Genomic DNA, 24,468 nt, shown 5'->3' on the forward strand with positions numbered 1-24,468 from the left:
ATCACTAAGCATTTCGTTCCACTACAATACCCTCGCTGTCCATTTTAAAGGCATTTTATTGTTAGTGCTGTTATTAGTGTATTTAAAATTTCCAGTCTTGATTTTTATTTATCAAGTTGACGATCTTTACGCATAGTGAAGTTTGACATGGTGGAAATGTAGTCTAGTGTTCATGGTCTGTAATTAATTTTAAAAACTTGTTTTTTGTGTGTCTAGAACATGTTTCATTGTTTACAGCCAGTAGACCTTGGAAATGCTGTTGCTTTTTGCAGAGATGTGTTGTGATCACGATATGTTTTGTTTATTTTTATTTATTTATTTATTTTTTTTGTCTTGTGGCACTGTACTTACATCATTGGTAGAGTTTGCATATGAATACTATCAAATGGTGAGGCTTGATTTTGTCTTTTCTATCTAGTGTTTAAACTCTTCTGGACCTCCCTTCCATTGAGATGTTTTTGCACTGTTTACTGCTTCTCTCGGTGTGTTTAGTGTTTTGCAGACAGACTGAATTCAAACAATTCAAACAGACTGATTCTGGACCTAGTTAATCAAATTTACCTGTAACAATGACACTAATGATATAACAAGCACAACAAACACCTTCCGTCATGCCTTGGAGAATGTGAAATTTTATTTTTAGGTTCTTGCGTGTACAGTTTACATTAGGCGTATTATTCATTTAAGGCCTGCAGTTCGTCAATCATGCCAAATCTGAAAAGATGAAAATAAAAGGATTTCTGACAAAAAACGTGTTGCTACCTTGAAGTACTGTTAAACATTACTACCATCGAGTAAACAATTACACTCTTAGTAAGTTACTATTATGATACAAATTCCACACTACACCACTGATGATAAAAATGTTAAAATGTATAATAATAATTAGTATATATTTTTGTTTTGTATCAAGCAATACAAATCTGTACTTGTGTCGTTTTCCGCGTAAGGCATAAAAATCAAAGGATGTTCAGCTAAACGCAAGACTAATGAAAATGGCGAAATAAACCTACCAATGTCAAGGTTTTAGCATTTATGGTAAGCTGATCAAACCTGTTATCAGTCTTTTAATGGTAACTAGACTCGTGCATAGCACTCATATCACGAATGTTTTCTCTTTTTTATCAACATATCTCTCTACCCAGTAACCCGTCTGTTATCTATAAAACAATGATCTTACTCCCACGATTTTCATTTTGTACTCTTCAGGTGAGATTTCTCCATCATCTGAAAATATACAAGTACAGTATTAACAGTTAAGCGAGAAAACTACTAAAACAATTTGTTTACGTATTGACATATAGTTTCTGATATTACAAATTTGGAACTAAAACAATCTTGTTAAAAGGTGTCACGCTCGCTATTCGTGTCCAGCATCTCGTAAATGAAATGAATAACCGATTGGTCAATGACGCCATCTTCATTGCCGTCCAGTTTGTCGTAGTTGTTGTAGGCGGCCTGGACACCTGATGGAGTTAGCCCGATGGTAGGACTGGTCGTGTACTGTACAAGACTTACGTGTCCATCGTATGCAAAAGAGATTTAATTTACTAGTGTTCCTACAAACGCACAAGGGCACTCACTCTTATAGATGATAATATGACGACGACAATGATGAAAAAGTACAAAAATTCGAATACATTGATTATCATAATTATAATCACAATAAAAGCAGCAAAATATAACCATTTGTGTCCTTTTGGGTAAAGTAATCCATCGCTTCATTCCGCTGCAGAATACCGTTGCCATCAAGATCGAGAGCTTTGAAGAGTGAATTGCTGTCACTTGCCCTAAAAAAAAAATATTAAAAAATCCTCTTTTTTTTAAGGACGTCGACACTTTCTCTATAAGCATGAAGTCATGAAAGTCATGGACATACCATGGCCACATAAAGTTAATTCTAATATCAATACCACTTTGTAAGTGTAGGCATTCTTAGTAATATATGGAGTGCGCGTGGTCGAGAGTGTGGGTAAAATGTTTCTTTTAAAACGACGCTTACCAAAGAATAGCAGGAAGAAGAAAACAGAAGATCGAAATCTTCATGATGAAACAGGCCTGTGAATCAATCAATACAATAAATCAGTGTAATGATGCCCTTACTGATTATATTTCTTTGATTTATCGAATATGGCATTAATCGCTTAATCAATATCAAACATATATTCTGAAGCTACTGCTTATTAATTTATTATTGTTGCATGAGCAATGTAACTTTACATTTTACAATGTTAGCAAATATGCAGATCGCATGTATACATTTGTATTTGCAAACACTTTTATAGTTTAAAAGTGTATGATCTGACATGATTACCTGTTAAAGGCTTAAATGTGGTTGAATGTACATCAGACTATGGCAAATAGTTTTTAAATGTCTGCAAAATGTCCAACACTCTGCCTTTCACATTTGAAGTTTAAATCATTATGAGAACTCACTGCTTGCGTCAGAGAAGGAAGGTCAGATGATCAAACCTCGGTGTCTAGAATGAAGACAGGAGGAGAACATTTATACTCTGCCTCTCGATAATCAGAGCAACAGGGATTAGGCTTATCGAAAGCAACTTGTCTCCCCCTTTTTGTTTTTTTCTGTATTTTTATGGTAACAGCTGTTAGACTACACATCATCGTGTGTTGTAAGCAGCCCTGTCAGCATATTTTGATAACACATGAGTACAATTTAGCAAAGATGATTTAAACAACAACAAAAGCATAAGAGTTACCAGGTTAATACAAAAAACAGTAATTCAATCATTAATTTTGTTACATTCAGGGACATGGTGTATTAATATATCTTTCCATTTTTATTATGCGTTCGTTGTTCTTGGCAACAAAAAGTTAGGAAATTAAAGAGTAAGCCTTTTACCAAAAAAATATTTTCTTTAATATTGTTCTCCAAACATTACTCGTACTATGTGTGTATTATTGCCATTAGAATATATAACCTATCTCACTTAAGCTTTCCTTTTTTTATAACATTTTACGCCATTTTCAATTCAGGTGTGTTTTGCAGGTGTTGTTAGCATGGTTTTAGTGTGTTCGTTCTCTTGACCCGTCCTGACGTTCAGCAAAATTGTTAACAGCCACGGTTACCATCAATCAAAATTTTTTTTCAAAAAAACCGTCTCGTATAACTTAGTCTTAATTAAGTCGTTAATCGATGGGATTACCAACCGTCCGTTTCAGATCAACAAAATATCAACAGCTGATATGTATTAAGCTTCCCGGCTGCTTACTACAAAACATTAATCGGCTTTGATTTACTATTCATAGCTATTTCCACAAATGTTTAGTTCCTTATGTCACGCTCTGTGGCTTTGATATATGATCGTCAGCCAGATTTATCAAGTAGAAAATGAAAATCCGATTGGAATGTCTGCCCCTCTTGTTTGTTTACTAAACAACAGAAGAATAATATATAAATTAAGACATGTGAGCTGCGAGTATAGAAAATGTCAAAATATACGTAAATTAATAAATAAAACTTATAATATATTTATGTACTGAAATATGCATTAAACAACACATTTTCCCTTAAGACTAAGAAGGTTTTTAAATATAAGATATGTTAAAATCACAAAACGTAAGCTCATTTACACTAGTTATACGATTAAATATTGAACCAAACAAAAACTAAAAACAAACAAACTCAAATAACATTCAGCCCCATGAATTTCTGCAATGATTGTTTGTTGCAGGAACAATGTAAGGTTGTATTTTACAATGATCAAGTACCTATGCCCGCACGGACTTACACACACGCATATATACATTTCTATTCGTACTGTTTAACAAAATATGATCTTATGTGATTAGCTGTAAGGAGCTTAAATTTGGTCTAATGTGCATTATGTCATGCCAAGTATTCTTCCAACTATGAATTATTAAATAATTACTTACTGCTTGTGTCAGAGAAGAAACATGAGAACACTGCTTTATGAAGTTGTGGTGCGTAGTACGATTATGGCAGAAGAAAATATTTACCTCTAGATTACAAGATCGATAGTGATTAGGTTTATAAAAGGAACATGAGGAGCCAGCTGCTGGAGCTCCCTGCTGCAATCGATGTTCCTTTCTATTTATTGATGTATTCACTCTAGGCAAGCACGCTGATACAATAGCTACAGATAAAAACCATATCATGAACTTTTTGTTTTGTTTCGTTTTGCAACGAAAGGAGCTTATGTTACTGTGTTTACCCTAGTGTATCCTCGTCTCCAGTTTATAGCTTTGGCCTCTAGCCATGGATGCCAATACTCTCTTATAATAAGAAAACATTGAAGCTTTGCTTTTTAATTCATAGTTGTCGCGCATCATCACCAGCGTCCCCGCATGCACGCTTGCAACCGCTGACGCAGCCGGCACCAACACGCACACTCGCTCAGGACAAGACTGTCGAACCTTTGATGAACGTAGACCACAACAAAGACGAAATAAATAAAAAAGTAGATAAATACAAATATTTATATAATGGAGAAATACACTTACGCGTACACGCAAGAGAAACGGGGACTACCCCACACAAAGAAAAGAAAATGAGGAATTTTAGTAAGGGAAAAATAATCAATGATAATAATTTTAAAAAGTCAGTTAAACACCAGCACACACCTGGGCACAGTACTGTAAGAGTTGTTGCCCCTGAATCCTTTAGTCCTGACGAAGATGTAGATACTGTGTTGACACTGTTTCTTTCAGTTGTGTGACCTTACGCCACGCTCTCGCGTTGACCACAACCACACTGTCTGTGCGTTGTGTGCCGTGACCCTTATTTGGTTCACAGTTCACAGTTCACAGTCTCCTTGCTGACGGCACGACGCACGACCAATTGACGAAGAAGACGGACCGATCACGATACGTTTTATTTTATTTTATTTGTTTGTCGATAGTAACACCCATACGTTTGTGGCACTGTACTTACATCATTGGTAGAGTTTCGATATGAATACTATCAAATGGTGAGGTTTGATTTTGTCTTTTCTATCTAGTGTTCAAACTCTTCTGGACCTCCCTCCCATTAAGATGTTTTTGCACTGTTTACTGCTTCTCTCGGTGTGTTTATGTGTTTTGCTGACAAACTGAATTCAAACCAGACCCCATCGAATCGACTGACTGTGAATCTAGGTTAATCAAGTTTACCTGTAACAATGACACTAATGATATAACAAACACCTCCAACATGCCTCGCAGTTTAATAAAAATATAAACACGAATACACGTACACCCACACACACCCACAGAAAAACGGATAAAAAAATACACCTACGAGTACTCGTCAAGTAAAAATAGCAACTGGGGACAGCCTCCCCGCAAAAAAGTTATAAATAATATTCACACACAGCAGAAAGAAAAAAAAAATACAAAGTATATGGCGACATAGCACAGTCAAGTGTCCGCTCAAGGTGTTCACAGAACCAGCGGTGCCACCCCCTCTCCCTCTGGACCAGCTGTCCAGCTGACCTCACTTCTCTCGTCATGGTAGACTTTGGTCACGGAGTCTCTGCTCGTCGGCCTCCACCCTAGGTGCTCCCCCCGATGGCTAGGCCGTACACTGGCACAGCAGGGTCGCTCTCACGAGGCGATGATGGCGCAGGGTCGACACAATGGCGGACACTCATACAAAAGAGGACGACGACACAGATGAGGAGCAAAAAACGTCCAGCGACATCACGAAAACAATTTTCGGGAAACTTCATTTTCGAATCGCTGGTCAAAGAAAAATCAGTAGTTACATTTAAGCCCTAACTTACAGTATCATTTACTTTCAAGTTTTTTTTACTTGGATCGAAATTATACTGCATATTTTTTTCGAATTAAAAATTTTTAACATAAACTTTTTTTAGAGATTAAAGGTTTATTCACATCACACAGCCTCAGGTCTGGAGTGTAGAAGCGATTGAAAGTAAATGATCCTTTTCACAACCCTAGATTTAGATTGGACATATTTCAGGATGTCAGAATATATTGAAACTCTACTTTTCATTTTCCATAGTATTATCTCTACAGAAAAAAACGCAGTGTACAGCTGGAATTAGAAAAAGCACATATATATATATATCTGTGACAATCTCTGTTGATCACTTTTGTAATCTGAAAAGGGTCACATTGAATTATTTTGCGGCTTTATAACAACAGCACAGTTTACAATGTTATGAAACTGCATAATGGATTATAAAGAAAATACTGTAATATTACATAAACTTTACTTCAAAGTTAGTTTTTTTTAATCCCAAACTTGCCGGTGAAAAAATTTCACTAGAGAAATGTACGTTCACTTTATGATAAAGAACTGGATTCTAGCTAAGTAAAATTGCCCATTCATGGCCACATTTTCTTTTAAAATCTTTTTCAAAGCCCCTAGAAATTATCATCTCTCAGTTATCTCTTACTTTTACTTAGTAAAAAGCAGTTAGGTTTATATAAGACCATTTAAAAATGTTGTTTTGTAATCGCCTTTTTGTTTCAGTTCAGTACACAGACAAACCTGTTTTTTTATGAATCTCTGGTCTGTTTATCTTTTCCTGCAGACACACTTCTACAGTGGCTTTTCTTCTCGCTGTTCTGGCGCTGACCGAGTGCCAAGCCTTCAACTACACCAAACTGCCGAGGGACGAGAACTGGCCCTACAGTTCTGTGTCTGTTGGACCGGCTGGCGTGTGGTCAATCAACCGTAACACCAAACTCTTCTACCGCACGGGAACCTACGGCGACAACGCCAACATGGGCTCTGGGTGGCAGTACAAGCTGGACCGGGTGAAGCAGGTTGATGTAGGTAGGGACACAGTCGGCTACATCCATTCTGATAAGACAGAACTGTTTCGCATTGAAGGCATCAATAGAGCCAAACCTTTTGGGGCTGCCCCGTACAGCTGGGAGTGCAGCTTGCCACAGGGCACCGGCTGGACAAATCTGTTAAACAACATGACTCGGGTGGACACATATGGAACCGTCTCCTGGGCCGTCGATACTACTGGTGACATGTACTTCATCACCCTGTAAACATCGTGACAACTCTTGCAGTCACAAGCAACAGCGAACTTTCTCTGACTTAGAAATCTATTAAATTAAAACTATTACTTCCCTAGTTGCCAGCCATGTCAATGGCGATGTTTATTGTGCAGCTATGATATTTGGCACTCACTAAATACTAAACAGATAAAGTCTTTAAATCAGCAGTGTGTTTTATTTTGTTATTGTCACCTTAAATATGTAAACATGTATTGTGTGGATCTTAAAAACAAGGCAGGGACAAAAAAAATTGATTAAGGTAAACAGGTGGAAGGTAAGGATGCTTGAAAATGAGAGAGAAAAGCAATTGCCGTTTAGTTATTTTAATCCTGTGACACATTGCCCATAATCTCTGCATAATCATGCACAAAACCACTATTTGTCTAAAAAGTGCGAAACACACTCAAGACTGTATGCACGCATGACCGATGTTTCTTTTATGCTAGTCTAAAAGAGAATGTCTGTTATATGGCGATGCCGTTATACACACTAGTACGCGGCAAAAAACTTCACAAAAATCTTTCTTTAATCACCACTATGAACACACACACAAACACACACACACAGGGGCACCAACCCAGCTCTTGACTAGTGATCTCCCGGGTTGCGTGATACGGGTTCGGTACATATTAAAACACACGACATTAAAGAGGTTATTAGGTCTGCAAGCTCTCAGTTGACAGTATTGACAAACAACAATGACTTTAATGCAGTGATGGGTACAGACCTTCCTGTGAAATCATTCGTTCTGTGGGGCAAGGTAACCGTGGGAGGAAATAGAAATTCGTTAAATCTTGAAATCATGGCTAAACAAATGCGTGTTAAGTGAGTCATCAGAATAAGTTTGGAAATATTGAGCAATATGCTTGTAAGGTTCATTGTAGGACAAACAGGACACACAAGACCACGTGACGGGTGATACCTGTACGCTTTTAGTTGGTTACCTGTGTCACGTGCTTCAATGTCTGAGACGGAACGATCGTCAAGGTATGTTCCACGCATGCGCATCAATACTAAATTATTACCGCTGTGTATATCGTCTTGACCGTAACACGAGGTGAGGTCGACAGTTCACATACGTGTGGTCATCAGGTGTCGCTGGCAGTGAAGTCAATAGGCAAGGGCTAAATGAGTGTTAACGAGACGAGACACAAACACGATTATAAAGTCTATCGTCTGCACAATAAAACAAGGTGCGGACAACAATTCACATGCGTATGTCGATCAGGTTTCTCTGGCAGTAAAGAAACTGCACAAGGACTAAATGAGCTTTGTCCATTTTCTTTGCCGTCAGCAAAACCTGATCGTCATACGGAGGTCAACCGTCGTCCACAATTTGTTTTTATGTCCAGATGATAGACACAGCGATAATAAACTCTGTCTCTTACAAACTTTCCCGGTTGCTGCCCCTTTCGAAGTCTTGCACGAAAACTACACAAATAAAGAAAACGCACATAAGTATTCCCGTGAATAAATCACACTCTTGTAACATGCTTGGTCAGCCATTCACAACACAGCACCAAGGAAAACATTCATTTCGCATGTCCTGGTCTTGAATACAAACCCCTAAAAATACTCTTTACTCATCTGTGATCTTCTCAATGTCTATCATCATTGCCTCTTAAGGACGACAATATGTCAAAGAAGGAAGAATTATTTGCCCATGTGCTGCTTCAAATATTCTACGATTTGTGATGTGGACTTTGTCCTTAATCGTCATGCCAAAGGAAATTATTTGATGCCCCATCTTTAACTGCAAGAAAATGAACTTAATAAACAGATGTGTTTTTTTATCAGCTGCTGCGAACGAATCTTTAATTTTTAATTATCTACAGCAATAAAAATAAAATGGATCTCTCAGATCGGTTTGCAGCGCTCGCCCATCACGTGCAGTAAATGACTCATTGGCTGAAGGCTCGGTACAAATGGTATTTAAGAAAGTGAGTCCCGACGATCACCTGTGTGAGACTGTGGCGCCTCCTACGAGATATGGTGAGTTGACAGGTGAAAATGTTTAGAAATGTTAAGAAATTAAGTTAGCAGACGTGATATGTGTTATAATGCGTGACTTGCTTACAATGGGGGCGCGAAGGTGGTCATTTTGTAAAAGTTTTTTACACCAGTATTAGTGAAATTAGCTTACATTGTGTGGCTAAGGGGGGGGGGGCGCGCGGACCTACCTTTGTTCGTCGTTTTGTCACAAGTCACTCAGTCACTCAGTGACTCAGTCACGTCTTCTTCCTTCAGTGCTCCGGGCCTGACTACATTTTCTACCTCCTTCCCACAAAAATCTGTCTTAAATTGTGTTTGAGCCTTCATCTTGTAAAGTGCATTGAACACTCTGATAAGTTGGTAAATATACTACATATGTTTGTCAAAGTGTTCTTTTCTCATTATTCCTCCTTTTTGTTTTTCTCTTTTTGCTAACTTTTATAGTATTTTTCTTGTTACTGTTGTTCATGTTACTCGTAGTAATGAAACATGACTAATAGCTGTAAGAATTTCAATTTCAATTTTATATTATTATTAATAGTTTGTATAATTCAGTCACTACACAAATTGTACATTATGTTTACAAGACATGGAGCCTGTGTTTAATCAGAAGAAATAAAATCGTAGAAAATGTTTCACAAACCTGTTTACCATTGTCCTAACAGGTGGTTAACATGTTGACAACAATGATTTTACTCTTCATACTTCTTTCTATGGCCTCTTGTCTTGAAGCCGTGAACAAAGGAAGGTATGTTGTGTGTGTCAATGGTGGTCACAGCAAACACAAATATGTTGTCTGACATGCTGATAATGTGTTACTGGTGTAGCTGAATGTTGTGTACAGCACATTGAACTTGTAGGTTAGGGCGTCTGGATACATCCACTTCATACTGTTACACGTCATCTTTAGAGTAAATATTTTAAGGACTATTTATTTTTACGAAAGGGTATTATGTTTCTACAGTGTCTAAATAGCAGACATTGTGTCCATCAAAAAATATTTTGTAACAATACCGCTAATAAAATTTAATTAACAAATTTATTACATGTTATGTTCACATTCCTATACAGTGTTTGTTAAGAAAATTTGTCTTTTTTATATACTAGTAACTAATCGTCCTTTATTGATCACTGTAAATAGTTTGTTTATATCCTTCTAGTTACTAGTCGGGTGCATATTGCTTATTTTATCACTGCAGCGGACTATTGAATTCTAAGAAAACAATGAAATGCGAGTTTCTAATGCAAGAAAATTAGAACGGATTGAAATTAGCTGCTACATTACTTTAACAACGTTTGTCACCTCTCTTCCTTTTCACACAGACACACAGCACAGACTAGGACATACAAACACAAATAATTTTTAAATCTCTTTTCCACGGGCTTAAGATATCAGACTGACAAGCACACACAGACATTTAGTGAGACAGACAGTCTCATACACCTATTATCTCATTATCACTGACACACTGATGACAGTCCATGATGAACTCTTCCTGCAGTGTCCCCAAAGCACAAGTCATGCTACAGTTACAAGGCATGGACTACTCGCTGTTCGGCTACAACAGTCTCAAGGGATGCCCTCTGACTCAGGACGTGACCCGGGCTTTACTCTCCCCATCTTTTCTGGTGAGTTTCACGTGACCCCAGACTTTCGCTATAGCGTGCCACGTGGCGTGGTTCTGTCCCACGATGTGTCATGTGACACGTCGTTTACGTCGAAGGTGGTGGAGACGCCGTACGACCTGACCACGCTGCTGACTGGCACCGCGCGACTCGGTGCTGATGAGTGGGGGCCTCCCTTCTCGGCCAGCCAACACTTTCACAAACTGTCCGCACAACTCACACAACACGTCTTGGTCGTTTCCACAGCTGTCTGCAGTTTGTACGACCTGACACTTCTGCTCACGGAACCGCCATCTTTTCATTTTTCGTTTGCGGACTGGATGATTAAACTCAACAACACTGATGACGAGGACAAGTACCTTCAGTTCCTTGACACCTACGGCACACACTTCGTGTCAAAGGCCCGCTTTGGGGCTTCCATAACGGTCATCTACAAGATGGACGATAACGTTTATCGGCTTCTAACAGAGGATCACGTGACCTCAGCTGCCAGCTACTCTGCTCCTGAGCTTTTTGGATACCATGAGATCTTGACCTCTGATCAGCAAAAAGCAATAGCAGAGTTTCGAAATCACAAGACAACAACGTTTGCTGTCGGTGTTCCTCTACTTGATGGAGGTAACAGAGCGACGTGGTTGACAGCAGCGAAAGATAACCCCTCTGTCATCGACTATGACTTGACCTCTGTGGAGGTTCTCTTTTCAGACACCTTCATGGGTGAAGCAAGTACCACAGGGGGTTATGGCATTGACCGCGACAGGATCAAGAAGAACATCATGGCTGTCAAGACCAAATACTGTCGGAGTTTAAAGAGGAAAGACCTGTTAGTTGACTGTAGAGATACCGGTAGGACACTGCTTTCTACAAAGTTGATTGGTAACACGAAATATGGAGCTGCCGAGTCCGCCGACCAGTGTCTTGAGGAATGTTATCAACTTGCAGGCTGCGTGGCTGTGAGTTTTTGTCCTTTGTGTACGAGGGACAACATAGGCAGCAAGTGTCAAGTGTTTAGTGCTGGCGACATCCACAGGGCAGTCACCGACCGTCAGTGGCAGACGATCATGTTAGTTGACAAACTGGAGACGTTTGTAAAGCTGCACAACACCATGGTTGTTGTCAACTCTAGTTCTCTGTCTGACGTCCCTCCTGTCACCTCCGTACAGGACTGCTACCCATCTTGTATTCAAGATACCCAGTGTGTGGCCTTCACCTTGACTGACACTTCAGGTTCATTAATTAAATGCACTCGCCACACAGACTCACCTCTGTCCTTGACACAGAGAACAGGTGTCAGCGTGTACTTCGTCTCCCCGCTGGTCAAAAGAATTATCACAAGTGGACAGACGAGAGGCCTTGCTCCCTCATCCATGCTGAACGACTGGTACAAGGCCGCCTGTGTCATCGACGACGAGTGTCGTCAGGAAAAGTCCATGTGCTTTCTAAACAGGTGCCGCTGTAGACCTGGGTTCTTCTTCTCAACACGTGACTACACGTGCTCTCAGAGTGAGTATTCGGATAGGTAATACAGATTTTAGAAAAAAAATATTTTTATATACCTAATCTATTCTTAAAACAGTTCAATGATTTTAAGTTGAATAAAACCCACAAAATAGTTTGAGAGGCAACAACAAGAGATAATGGTTTTCGCAGGATGTGTCTACCCAGCCCCATTTGAGATTTTTGATGTCCTGACTCGTGGCGGATTTGCCTGTTCGTTTGCACAAGTCATCTGTTGGAGATGTTTTCAGATCATCGCTTTACCAGAATATGGAGTAGACATCAGTTGGTAAAGTTCTGGTACTTTTTGTTGATGGTGTTTGTCACTCTCTGGATTTTAAAACCATAAAGTAGGACTTTGTTTGCTTTAATGTGTAAGATGTGGGTCTTACTGTCGAAGAATAATGCTCGTAAGTTTTAAGATGGGAAGTAGGCTGTCACAAGCTAGTCTGACCTTGTTGATGCGGCTTTTGATGTCATCGTCCGATCAACCGCCCTTGTAGACAATGGACTTCAGTTATATGTACCGGTGTTTTCAGGAGGTTCTCTCCTTGAGGCAAGAATGGGAGTGTTTGCTTGCTTTTGATTCACATAACTTGTGTCTTTTTTATGCTTACCTTTAAACCAGTCAGACATTATTATAATCTTTTCTGCTTTTTCTACTACCTTACTCGGTTTGGTTTGTGCTTGTTGTTGCTTCTGAGGTAAGGAGACTAATGTCCTATTCAAAGTCCAGGTTTGCGCAAACTCCAGTTTTCTGACCATCAGGAAGATTGTTGGTGATAATATTCAACCTTGTCTTTCGCCGGACTTCATTACGAAAGGTTTAGTAAGTTTGAAACTGTGAATAACTATTCAGGACCAGTCTTTGTACCATGTCTACACTGTCGAACGCCTTCTAAAAGTCAACAAACAATATATATATATACAATTGCCTTGGATAGCATGATTCCCCACCAATTGTTGCACTGAGATGAGTCTTGTTTCTTCGTTCTCGTGACCAGGTTGTATAGTTTCCAGACTGTTGGTACTGCTATACATGGGTGTGCTGATAATATTTCTTTGCAAGGTGGGAAAAATACAGAACTTAGGTGGAAATCGATATCCTAAATCCATATTCTCAATGGGCGATACATATATTTGGGTTGGGTCTCATTTAAAAAAGAAAGGAGCTCAGCTGTACTGCTCAACATTCCTTTTACAGCATTATGCGACAAGCCTCCCGGCATACATCCCTTTTTTCGATCAATAGAATCAGGATCATTGATACTATCAACAATACCATTATCCATGCCATTAACCTTGCTGCAATAAACCAGCTCCACAGTCTACACACTTCTTATTCGGCCTCGCGGGTTGAATGTACAGATTATGATTGAGAATGTAAGATTCGACAATTTTTTAAGAAACTTTCTAAATAATTTCCTCCATATCTTTGGGATGGACACTTCACCATCTTCCCTGTACCGGTACGAGTGATGTCTGGGGTGAGGTCGTCGCTGCAGTCGTCAAAGAACACTTTAAACAACTTAAACTGAACACACAGTATCAGTAGCATTGCATCGCAGGTCATTAACTGGTGCTATTCAAATGTTAAATAATTATCAATTAACTAAAAGGTTTAGAAGGAAACAAAGAGTAAAAAGCATCTTTATATTAAGAATCACACAAAGATGTAGGTGTCTATGAGTACTACTCACAATATTCTGTAGAAGGAAGCTGAACACTACAGTTGTATTTAAAGAGCGAGTTGTGTGTAAGTAGTAACTGAGAACAAAGATGTGTATCAGAATGTAGTCCAGCCCACCTGCACAACACCTTCATGGATTATCCTGAGAGCGGACTGAGGGGACACAATATGGTGGCACGGGATGGAGTCAGTTTGCAGACGTGCAGCGACCTGTGTGTCAGCATCAGAGGTTGTCTGTCCTTCGACTTCAGAGGTTTGTATGGCTATTTGTTTGGTCCTAAGTTCACAGAACAGACTATATGGCTTGTTTTTTGCCTGGTACATTTGATTTATTCTTATGTTTGGGCTGAGAGAGTGTTATTTATTCTTCACTTACGTGGTAGCCACAGGACGGCGCTGTCTGCTTCATGACCTCACCGCACGCGACGCTCAGTCAGGGTGGTATCCTCACACCAGTACAGGGTGGACCCACTACCAGAGAAGCTGCCTGCAGTCTCCAGCCTCATACCCGGGACCAGAGTGGTACAACGGACCCTGCAACAACCACGCGGAATGTCCTGACCCTAACAGTCGGTGTGTGTCGGGTAGATGTTTGTGTATTGACGGCTTGGTTTACTTGGAAACTGACTCCTCATGTGGTGATGCAGGTAAGTTAGAGCACACAGACACAATTTGGTGCATTAATTTATGAGGTTTTATTAAAATAGAATTACTTTTTCTGCTTTTACTTGATCTTTGCCAACGCTCGAGAGTCCTACCGGTAAATTTTCGATCCTATTCATTATCAAGGGCTCCGCATTTGTTTGGGAGCCTTTCGCACCACTCATGTACAGAGTCTGTACGCAGAAGCTGGGGAGACTCCACTTTCTCTCCGTCGTCTGAAACACATGCTATCCTATGTCTGTCGTTTGAAAACTCATGTTAGAAACCCTGGATCCCCTGATTTTTTTTGGGCCTCACCGTGCTGCTCTGTATGACTTTGTAACCAGGAGCAAAACCCATCATCACTCCCTGTAGCTCCTTTAAGCTCCTGTAACTCACCCCAGGCTACTTTCAAGACAAGTAGATGAGGCCTCTAAAGAGTACTCCTTACTCCGGAAGCCTTGTAAATATATACATATGTTTTCTAAACCATCACTTTTGTACATATCCACCTTCCTTAATGTTAACTACAATTTTTTCTATAATTCTTAAATACTTTTTTTTCCGTACTTAATTTTTGTTCTATAAAGACCGAGTGCTAAAAGGAAAAAATCATTTTCTTACTTATTTTGCCTCTCTTAAATATAAATGTCATTGTCAATTTATTATTTTCATTGTCAATTCCATTGTCATTGTCATTACCTACTAGCAGTCAGAGTAGATATCCAACAGGTAGAACATGCCCCTCTACTCACAGTTCCTTCTTGAACTCTCCCTGTTCCAGAGATAATTGTCTGGATCTTACATCATTTATAAAATGGGACACTGTCATGTGATAGCTAGCAATAAGACTATAACATGGGGTTACATGTCTGTTCTATCCACGAGATGTGCGTAAGCGCGGACAAACAACCCTTACTCAGGATGTTCACATTCACCCCAAAGACCTTTTTATTGAAAAGGCAATCAGTTTATGGCTCTTTTTTTTTTGGTCTTATTCGCACTCACTTTCTTTGGTCCGATTACACAAATTTTGATAATAAAAAAAAACAAAACAACGAATAACTTTGCACTAATGTACAGGTAGTCCTCGACTTACGACGTTGATCCGTTCTTACGCGGCGTCGTAAACCGAATTTCGACGTAATTCGGATCATACGTTTATACAGTACTGTACATATGAATCTTAGCTTACAAAGCAGCTTAAACAAGCAAAATTAATCCCAATACATAAATCAGGTGATCCAAGTTACCGTAAAACTACTGTCCAATCTCAATCCTATCACCTCTTTCAAAGCCATTAGAAAGACGCATCCATAAGCACCTAGTAAGGTATGAACTCCTTCACAGAAACCAATCCAGCTTTAGGCCATGTCACTCTTTCACACTGTACTTACGTCATGCTTCAACAATATCTAAATAAAATTAATGACTGCCAACGCTTTTGATGTTTCAGATCACAATCTGCTTATCAAAAAAATTAAATTATATAAACTCAGAGAGACGCTGTAAACAACCAACCGTCTGATGCTCTTCAAGTTGAATTTGGTGTTCAAGGCTCAGTATTAGGACCTCTGCGTTTGTCCATATACATAAGTAATCTTTCTCTCCACATATCATAATCATGTGAAATGTTTGCAGACGACACCACAATACAGGTACACAACCAACAGATTGAGCCACTTGCTTTCTTCCTGCAACTGAGCGCCAACGAGTTTTATTTAGGCTTTGATTGATTCAAAGCACATGTCACTCGACCCCCAGAAAACTGAAATCATGCTTCTAACAACCAGACAGAAAAAACAAAATCGAGCCAAACCCATTTCTATGTATACATTTAAGTGCTCCGTCAGTCAAGGAAGTACAGTTTCACAAACTGATGGGTGTTACCATCAGGCCTGACGAGAGGGGGGGACAGGGGGGTCTGGTGTACCCGGGCCCGCGGCTGTCAAGGGGGTCCGGCCTTGGTCAGTGGATTTTTTTTCTTCTTCTTATTGAGATTCGAATTGTAAACATACATTATATACTGGGAAAACAATTTACGATTACAAGTACAAGGGGCCCGGAGAGGTCGTCTGTCCCGGGGCCCGGGCTGGCTCTCGGCGGCCCTGGTTACCATTGGCAGTAACATATCGTAGTCCCAACACATCTCAGCCACAAGCAAAAGTACATCCAAGAAAGTCTACCAGATGTCAAGAATTCAACATTTCCTAGACCCTCACACAAGAAAACTCTTCTATACTACTCCCATTCGGTCAACCATTGACTACGCATCCAACCTCTAGGACTCTGCTACTGGAGTTTCCATGAAACCTCTAGCAAGTGTTCAGAGGCGAGCAATCAAAGCTTTTCTGCTAAAACCGAAAAAAAGACCCAAATGACTTCACCTCTCTAGGCGTCCTTCCACTAAAACAGTGGTTCTCAAAGTATTTCAGACCGCGGACCACTTTACTTAAGTAAAAATTATGGCGGACCACCAAGGCCTTAAAATCCCTCTGTACAATGAATTTCAAATTTAAATTGCCGCAACACTTTGAGAACCACTGCTCTAAAAGACAGACTTAATTTTTTCAAAAATATTTTTTCTTGTACAAAATACTGCCGGTAAACCATCGTGAAGAGCCTCTCTTTTTTTCCCTGTAATAACACTGGAACCTCTCTAAAACTTAATATTCACATTACTAGAACAGACCTTTATAAATAAAGTCCGAAATAATATGGAACACCTTCCCTCTCCACTTGAACTCCCTGAACTGCTTTCGACGCTATTTAATGAAATACATTCAAGAAAATTAGATGAGGCCTCTGGAGATACCTCCCTACTCTAGGAAACCTTGGAAAAACTATGTTTACGTAACCACCACTATTGTACAATTCACCTTCCACTCACCTTTGATACCTTACCTGATGTCTATACTAATTATTCTCATAGTACTGTAGTTACGTTTATTTCTCCATTTAGGGGCGATAGAAAAATTAAAAAAAATATTCTTGCTTTTTTTACCTCTCGTTAATAAAGAATTGTCATTGTCATTGTCATTGTCATTGTCATTGTCATTTTCATTGTCATTGTCATTGTCATTGTCATCAGTTTCACTATTTATTTGACTGATGCTCTGTCACGTAAAATCAAGAGAGATTTTGTATCTTTGTATCTTTTCTGCACATTTTCGTAAAATACTTGACAATTTTGTTGACATGCAATAACCTTCAGTACCCTTGAAGTGTTGCTATCATTACTTAATATTATGAAAATTTCAGTAAATTAAAGTAATTGAAGTAATGTAGCAATTCTCTAGTACTATTCAAGTAACAGTGTCAGAATATTAATCTTAGCAGTATTTCCAGTATTCAGCTACTTTTCAATTAATGTCATCTATACTAGAGTACTCAGTATTGTGTCAGTAACAGAATTGTCCTCAAATAATAATGTCAGCACCTAAGTACTCTACATAGCCTGGGTCATTAAGCAAGGTGAATATTTTGATGGAAATGATACATTAATGGAGAACTGTTTTAATGTCAAACAGAGTCATGTCGGGACTTGCAGATATCGGGAAGGAAGTCAGGTGTCTACTCCATTCAACTGCCAGAAACCAGAGAGAAACTGAGAGTGTGGTGTGACATGGACTCTGGCAATGGCGGGTGGCTGGTGTGTCTTTGTGTTTGTCAGTGTGTTATGTATGCTCGTTTGTTAGTGTGTTAATCCTATGTTTTTAGTATGTCAGTGTGTGGCAATGTCAGGCTAAAGAAAGTGTGCTATAATGTCTCAAACAGTTTCATGTGTTTCAGGTGAATGTATTGAATGTTGTATAGGCATGGTCTGCTTGTGTTAATCATCGTCTTATTTTCTAATTTTTTAGCAGACACCTGTCCTGATCTTTTTTTAAACTGCTCTTCCCTTACGTCCAAGTCAGACAACTCCGCTCCTCGTCTTATTATTGTCTTCTTACTCTTCCAGTCACCCGACAAACAACAGATGGCTACAGGATGTTTAGTTACTGTAAAGCAAAACAATGGAATTCTCTCCCTTTCCATACCCGCTACATACCAACTATTGAGTACTTTACACGTGTCACACCTTGTCTTAGACGTGTTCAGTGACGTTGTGGTGTAGACAACTAGTAGACAGAGTTCACGTTTCCAAGGTAACGACCTTGTCTGTCAGCGGTCAGGTGTTCCAGAGACGCCGTGACGGCTCCGTTGACTTCTACAGGAACTGGACACAATATGAACAGGGCTTTGGTGACATCAGCGGGGAGTTCTGGCTGGGTGAGATTTCTGTTTAGTCTTTCTCTCACCGTCTTCCTCGTGTTTTCTCCGAAAGGTTCACATAATGCAGTTTGTTTCTTATCTATACTTTGTGCAAAAGCAAGAGACAAAACATTTTTTCAACACTTTGATCCCATACTTTAGGTTTATCAAGGCTTCACACTCTGACCAAAGGGAGACCCACCCGACTGCGTGTAGACCTCGCAGATGTTGATGGACATCGTCACTACGCTGAGTACTCGACATTCAGGGTGGACGGTCCTGAGACAAACTACACACTGACCGTGTCCGGCTACTCGGGTAACGCGGGTACGTGTGTCTAGTAAACAATATTCAAATGTAGCAGTAATACTGCTTAATCATTTGTTGTTTTACAGCTTGTGTGTACAACAACCAGCTATGGAAATGATGTGTTAGTAAACGTTTGTGTCAACTCTTATGTTGTCCTTCAGCACATCTCACATGACTGTTTTAAAGTCCTTTTAAACCAACCCTGTTATGAGCCGATGGTCTTATCTGTGTTGGTTTAATATCCATTTTACTGGCATAATTGTATGTCAGTGAGGTAACCACATAGACAGAAATCTGTTTATATAAACAGCACAACATATGATGAGCGACATCAACAAATCAGCTGATAGAATGAATGGCACGAGATTATCGACATCAATGGAAACTTGCACCTTCTGTATTTATTTTCTGTGATTCTTTCTTTCTCTTGTTTTCATTTGTGTGCTATTCAAGTCGGGGACTTTTGCGCAAATAACCAACGAAATCTTTTATTTCTTTATTAGAACCTTGAAACTAATTTCTTTTATGGTGTTTATGTGCTCGTATGTTTACAGGTGACAGCTTGGAGTATAACAACAACCAGAGTTTTTCAACCAATGACCGAGACAATGACAAGTGACTAAACAATGTGCGTTGACCGTCACGGCGCCTGGTGGTACAATGAGTGTTCCTTCTCAACCTCAACGGCCGATACAAGGCTGACGGGTCCGGGTTTTGACGGCAACAGATGGTATCACACACAGTGACGACAGGAGCTTCACCTTCAGCGAGATGAAAGTGCGACCAGTGTAACACTGACTTGTCTCCTGTACTCTCACTGCTTACACCCTCAGTCTACTGTACACCACACGTGACCCTCGTGATGTCACCTCAGTGCAGATGACTGATCTTTCAATATTTATATATATATATAACACAGTGCAGCATATTCTCCTTAGTTGTTTTTATATTGATCGTATTGCAAAAGATTCTAACTTGCAAACATAAACACGTTTTATTTTATTGATGAAAAAACCACATTAATTATCTGTAAAAATGTAATGAACTGTAGTCAGACATAACAGCTGAGAATACTTAAAGTATTCTAACACGGTGTCAAAGTATACTTATCAACTGATACACACCTGACTGCGACGATACAACTTTAGTAATCCATGAACAGCGGTGGTGACTGGGCAGGTACTGCGGCTGTTGAGGATGCTCTTCTAAACGTCTTCCTTCTTAGTTACTTCCTTCCTCCTATTATAATACTATCCTACTATTACAACGGCAACCACAACTCTTTCCATTATCATTACTTCTACCCAAATATATTACATCATTGCACACCATTCTTTAGCGGTGGGGAGAATAATGAAAACAAATTATCCCATACCTTGAGTAGCCAAGGAATTAATCCGATTCCCAAATCTCTTTTAATCAAAATTTTGCCACAGTCTGTCTCTTCTTCGGAGACTGGCTGGGGAATAACCTAACAGTATTTTTGCCATACATCTGAGGTTCAGTGAACCTTTTGCTCATTGATACACGCTATTTCTTAAAATGTCTTCCCTTCCACGCATTCCGACTAGTATACCGGTAAGGGTGATAATCCCTGCCTACCAACAGATAGATGTGACAACCCCTCATTCCTAACGCACTCAGGTACATATAGTCTTCTCAAAATATGTTCTCTCTTTTACTTCACTCAAACAAGACAGTTGACTCTGTCTTTTTGAAAGCCTGCATGCATTTCATTAATCAATATCAAACATATATTCTGCACCTACTGCTTATTAATTTAGTTTTTTGAATGAGCAATGTAAGTCTACATTTTACAATGTTAGCAGATATGCACACACGTATGCAGCACGCATGTATAAATTTGTATTTGCAAACACTTTCATAGTTCAAAAGTGTATGATCTTATCTGATTAGCCGTTAAAGGCTTAAATGTGGTTGAATGTACATCAGCCTATGGCAAATGATTTTTAAATGTCTGCAAAACTTCTAACACTCTGCCCTTCACATGAGAAATTTAAATCATTTTGAGAACTCACTGCTTGCGTCAGAGAAGGAAGGTCAGATGATCAAACCTCGGTGTCTGGAATGAAGACAGGAGGAGAACATTTATACTCTGCCTCTCGATAATCAAATCAACAGGGATTAGGCTTATCGAAAGAAACTTGTCTCCCCTTGTTTGTTTTCTTCTGTATTATTATGGCAACAGCTGTTAGACTACACATCATCGTGTGTTGTAAGCAGCTTGTCAGCATACTTTGATTACACATGAGTACAATTTAGCAAGAGGATTTAAACACAACAAAAAAACATAAAGTTACAGGTTAATACAAACACAGTAATTCAATCATTATGTTTTTTACATTCAGCGACATGGTGTATTAATATATCTTTCCATTTGTATTATGCATTCATTGTTCTTCTCAACACAAAGTTAGGAAATTAAAGAGTAAGCCTTTTACAAAAAAAAATATTTTCTTTAATATTGTTCTCCAAACATTACGCGTACTATGTGTGTATTATTGTCATTAGTTTATATAACCTATCTCACTTAAGTTTTCCTTTTCTTTTATAACATTTTACGCCATTTTAAATTCAGGTGTGTTTTGCAGGTGTTGTTAGCATAGTTTTAGTGTGTTCGTGTTCTTGTCCTGTCCTAACGTTCAGCAAAAATGTTAAGAGCCACGATTACCATCAATCAGATATTTTTTTCCAAACCCGGCTCGTATAACTTAGTCTTAATTAAGTCGTTAATCGATGGGATTACCAACCGTCCGTTTCATATCAACAAAATATCAACAGCTAATATATATTAAGCTTCACGGCTGCTTACTACAAAACATTAATCGGCTTTTGTTTTGTAACGAAAGGAGCTTATGTTACTTTGTTCACCCTAGTGTATCCTCGTCTCCAGTTTATAGCTTTGGCCTCTAGCCAATGTTGTCAATACTCTCTTATAAGAAGAAAATATTGAAGCTTTGTTGTTTATTTCATAGTTGTCGAGCATCATCACCAGCGTCCCCGGATGCACGCTCGCAACCGCTGACACAGACGTCACGAACACACACACTCGCTCAGGACAAGACGTACCTGTCGAACCTTTGATGAACGTAGACCACAACAAAGACGAAATAAATAAAAAAAGTAGATAAATACAAATATATATATAATGGAGAAATACACTTACGCGTACACGCAAGAGAAACGGGGACTACCCCACACAAAGAAAAGAAAATGAGGAATTTTAGTAAGGCAAAAATAATCAATAATAATAAAAAAATCAGTTAAACACCAGCACACACCGCGACACAGTACTGTAAGAGTTGTTGCCCCTGAGACCCTTAGTCCTGACGAAGATGTAGACACTGTGCACTCTGTTGACACTGTTTCCTTCAGTTTTGTGGCCTTACGAGACGCTCTTGCGTTGACCACAACCACACTCTACCCTTTGCTGGTTCACAGTTCACAGTTCACAGTTCACAGTCTCCTTGCTAACGGCACGACGCAGGACCAATTGACGAAGAAGACGGAACGTAAAAATGAAAGAAGGACGAAACGCAGGATGGTTGAGACTCCGCAGGGACGGAAAGGGCAAAGATGTGACGAAATAGAAGAAACGCAGTGACGACAAGAACCAGGAAAAGGTTGACAAGATCACATGAAGAATGTAGGATAAAAAATATGATAATGACGATAAAGATGACAAAGATGATAGAACTGTGGAAAACGCGTACAAAAAGCACTTACACAAAAGCACGTACACAACACCTGTGGAGAAAACAAAAGAACAACGGTCACTAGATGGCCTCAACATGAAACAAAAACTTCCACCTCCACGACCCACCTACATGTATATCTATGACCTAATGTAGCCTACTTTCTCCTTTCAAAATTGCACCCATACAAAGGGGGCGCACTCAAAGCGCTAACCAGGGAGACATATCTCTAAATCACAAACAATGGGGTACTGAGTCTAATACACAGTAAACAAATACTCGCATACCCACACAAACAGACTGTGCATATATGATTTGGCATCGACTACAGCGAGAAACAACTGCCCGTCGACTGTATTACCGCCGAACCGGATAAAAAAATAGCCTGGAAATGACGTCACGCGTCTACCAGCCGTAGGCTACCTACTTGAACTCGATTTGTAATAAGAACTGAGATTACACTCCAAAATTCACAAGCAAAAATGCATTACTTCAGAAAGCGTTACGACTGACGCTTGAGACGCATCGGCCCTTACATTTCAGACCAAACAAACGTGAACACTTCAATACGTGTGAAGGATTATACAGCTCAGTCACAAGAAGCAATGTTCTGTGTATAGCCGCCAGTCATGCGTATCACACAAACACGGCGGTGTTGTGACATTGTCATCCGGAGTCAGCCATTTTGGAGGTTGAGGTCAGAGTACGTTTGTAACCTCTGCTGCGCGTCTCGGACTCTTTCTCGAGGACTTGTGTGTAGACAGACTATACGTTATGCAGGACAAGCTGGCTCTTGTCACTCTGTGCACAATCTGTTATTGTTTGCATACGTCAGCGTACACACTACTCACGGGTAGTATGAATCAAGACACGAACGACGAAAGCGATGATGAGAACCTTGCAGGAAAGTTTGGTTCACGCCTATATTGACCAACCATATTTGGTGTTCGGTGTAAAGCGTTGGTACCATAGGACAGTTGACTACTGAAGGCTCTTGTGACGGGCTTTGACATGCTAAAAATTACGATTTTTGCCTCTTTATGCTCACGTTACATGTGTCGTGGGACTACTCGGCAGCTCGTCTTTAGAGCGGTTAAGGCAAGCTGACATAGAATGGGTTGGTAGTGATAGGCACAGTAGGTCGCAACAGGAGAGTTTTGTTTGGTTGGCAACGATGTCTCTAATAGCTTTTGTTAGAGCGGACTCGAAGCCATGATGTAATTGTGTCTAGTTACTAGAATTAGCTGTTTATTACATTGCTACTCAACCGCTCGACGGATGTTTCGATGTCACTTGAGATCAAGCACGTACAGATATCGGGATGAGCAATGGCACTGCGGGATGGTATTTGTGTCGTACTTGCGAGGTGCTAGTTGTGGGGGCACAGGTGAAGGGACTACGATCGCCTCATGGAGGAAATGATGAGCTTCACGTACGTTATCACTATTCGCTAGTGAGGTTTAAGAGTTAGATATCCAGAGAACGGAATATCTTGCTGAACATGAGGCAGTCCGAAGCGCACAGTAAGCTAACACTTTAGTATGTGACACCAATTATAGACCGACGTACAAGCGAGAGCATAAATGCATGTTGTCTCTGTGATACGGCCGTAAAGTCTAATGCGCGCGACCACACACGACACATGAGCGAATAGTGTGGGACCAGGCAATCGTCTTTAGATTTGTCTAAAGTAACGCTAGATAGGATTCATGGCTGATGAGATATGTAAGTCCACCGGTA

At 39.7% G+C, this 24,468-nt stretch overlaps 1 protein-coding gene and 2 long non-coding RNA genes across 5 annotated transcripts in view; 2 read left to right on the forward strand and 1 right to left on the reverse strand.

Annotated features, from left to right (window-relative positions):
- Positions 1–24,468, forward strand: part of LOC112569305 — a 51,661-nt gene that overhangs the window by 7,222 nt on the left and 19,971 nt on the right. The window contains exon 9 of one of the 3 annotated variants that reach the window (XM_025247065.1): positions 6,522–6,847. The exons of the other annotated variants lie outside the window; for them this stretch is intronic. Within the exon in view, the coding sequence (XP_025102850.1) occupies positions 6,522–6,565 (44 nt within the window). The 3' untranslated portion in view covers positions 6,566–6,847. Of the gene's footprint in view, positions 1–6,521; positions 6,848–24,468 lie in introns of those variants that run through there. 3 annotated transcript variants of the gene reach the window in all.
- On the reverse strand, positions 616–21,106 carry LOC112569396. Its single transcript, XR_003100397.1, has 5 exons — positions 21,052–21,106; positions 2,003–2,058; positions 1,687–1,790; positions 1,181–1,227; positions 616–714 (listed from the first exon to the last, which is right to left on the reverse strand). It is a non-coding gene; the product is annotated as an uncharacterized LOC112569396 (long non-coding RNA).
- Positions 8,866–10,583, forward strand: LOC112569400. Its single transcript, XR_003100401.1, has 3 exons — positions 8,866–8,994; positions 9,660–9,742; positions 10,497–10,583. It is a non-coding gene; the product is annotated as an uncharacterized LOC112569400 (long non-coding RNA).

This window comes from Pomacea canaliculata, linkage group LG7 (genome assembly GCF_003073045.1).
Source record: "Pomacea canaliculata isolate SZHN2017 linkage group LG7, ASM307304v1, whole genome shotgun sequence".
Taxonomy (NCBI): domain Eukaryota; kingdom Metazoa; phylum Mollusca; class Gastropoda; order Architaenioglossa; family Ampullariidae; genus Pomacea; species Pomacea canaliculata.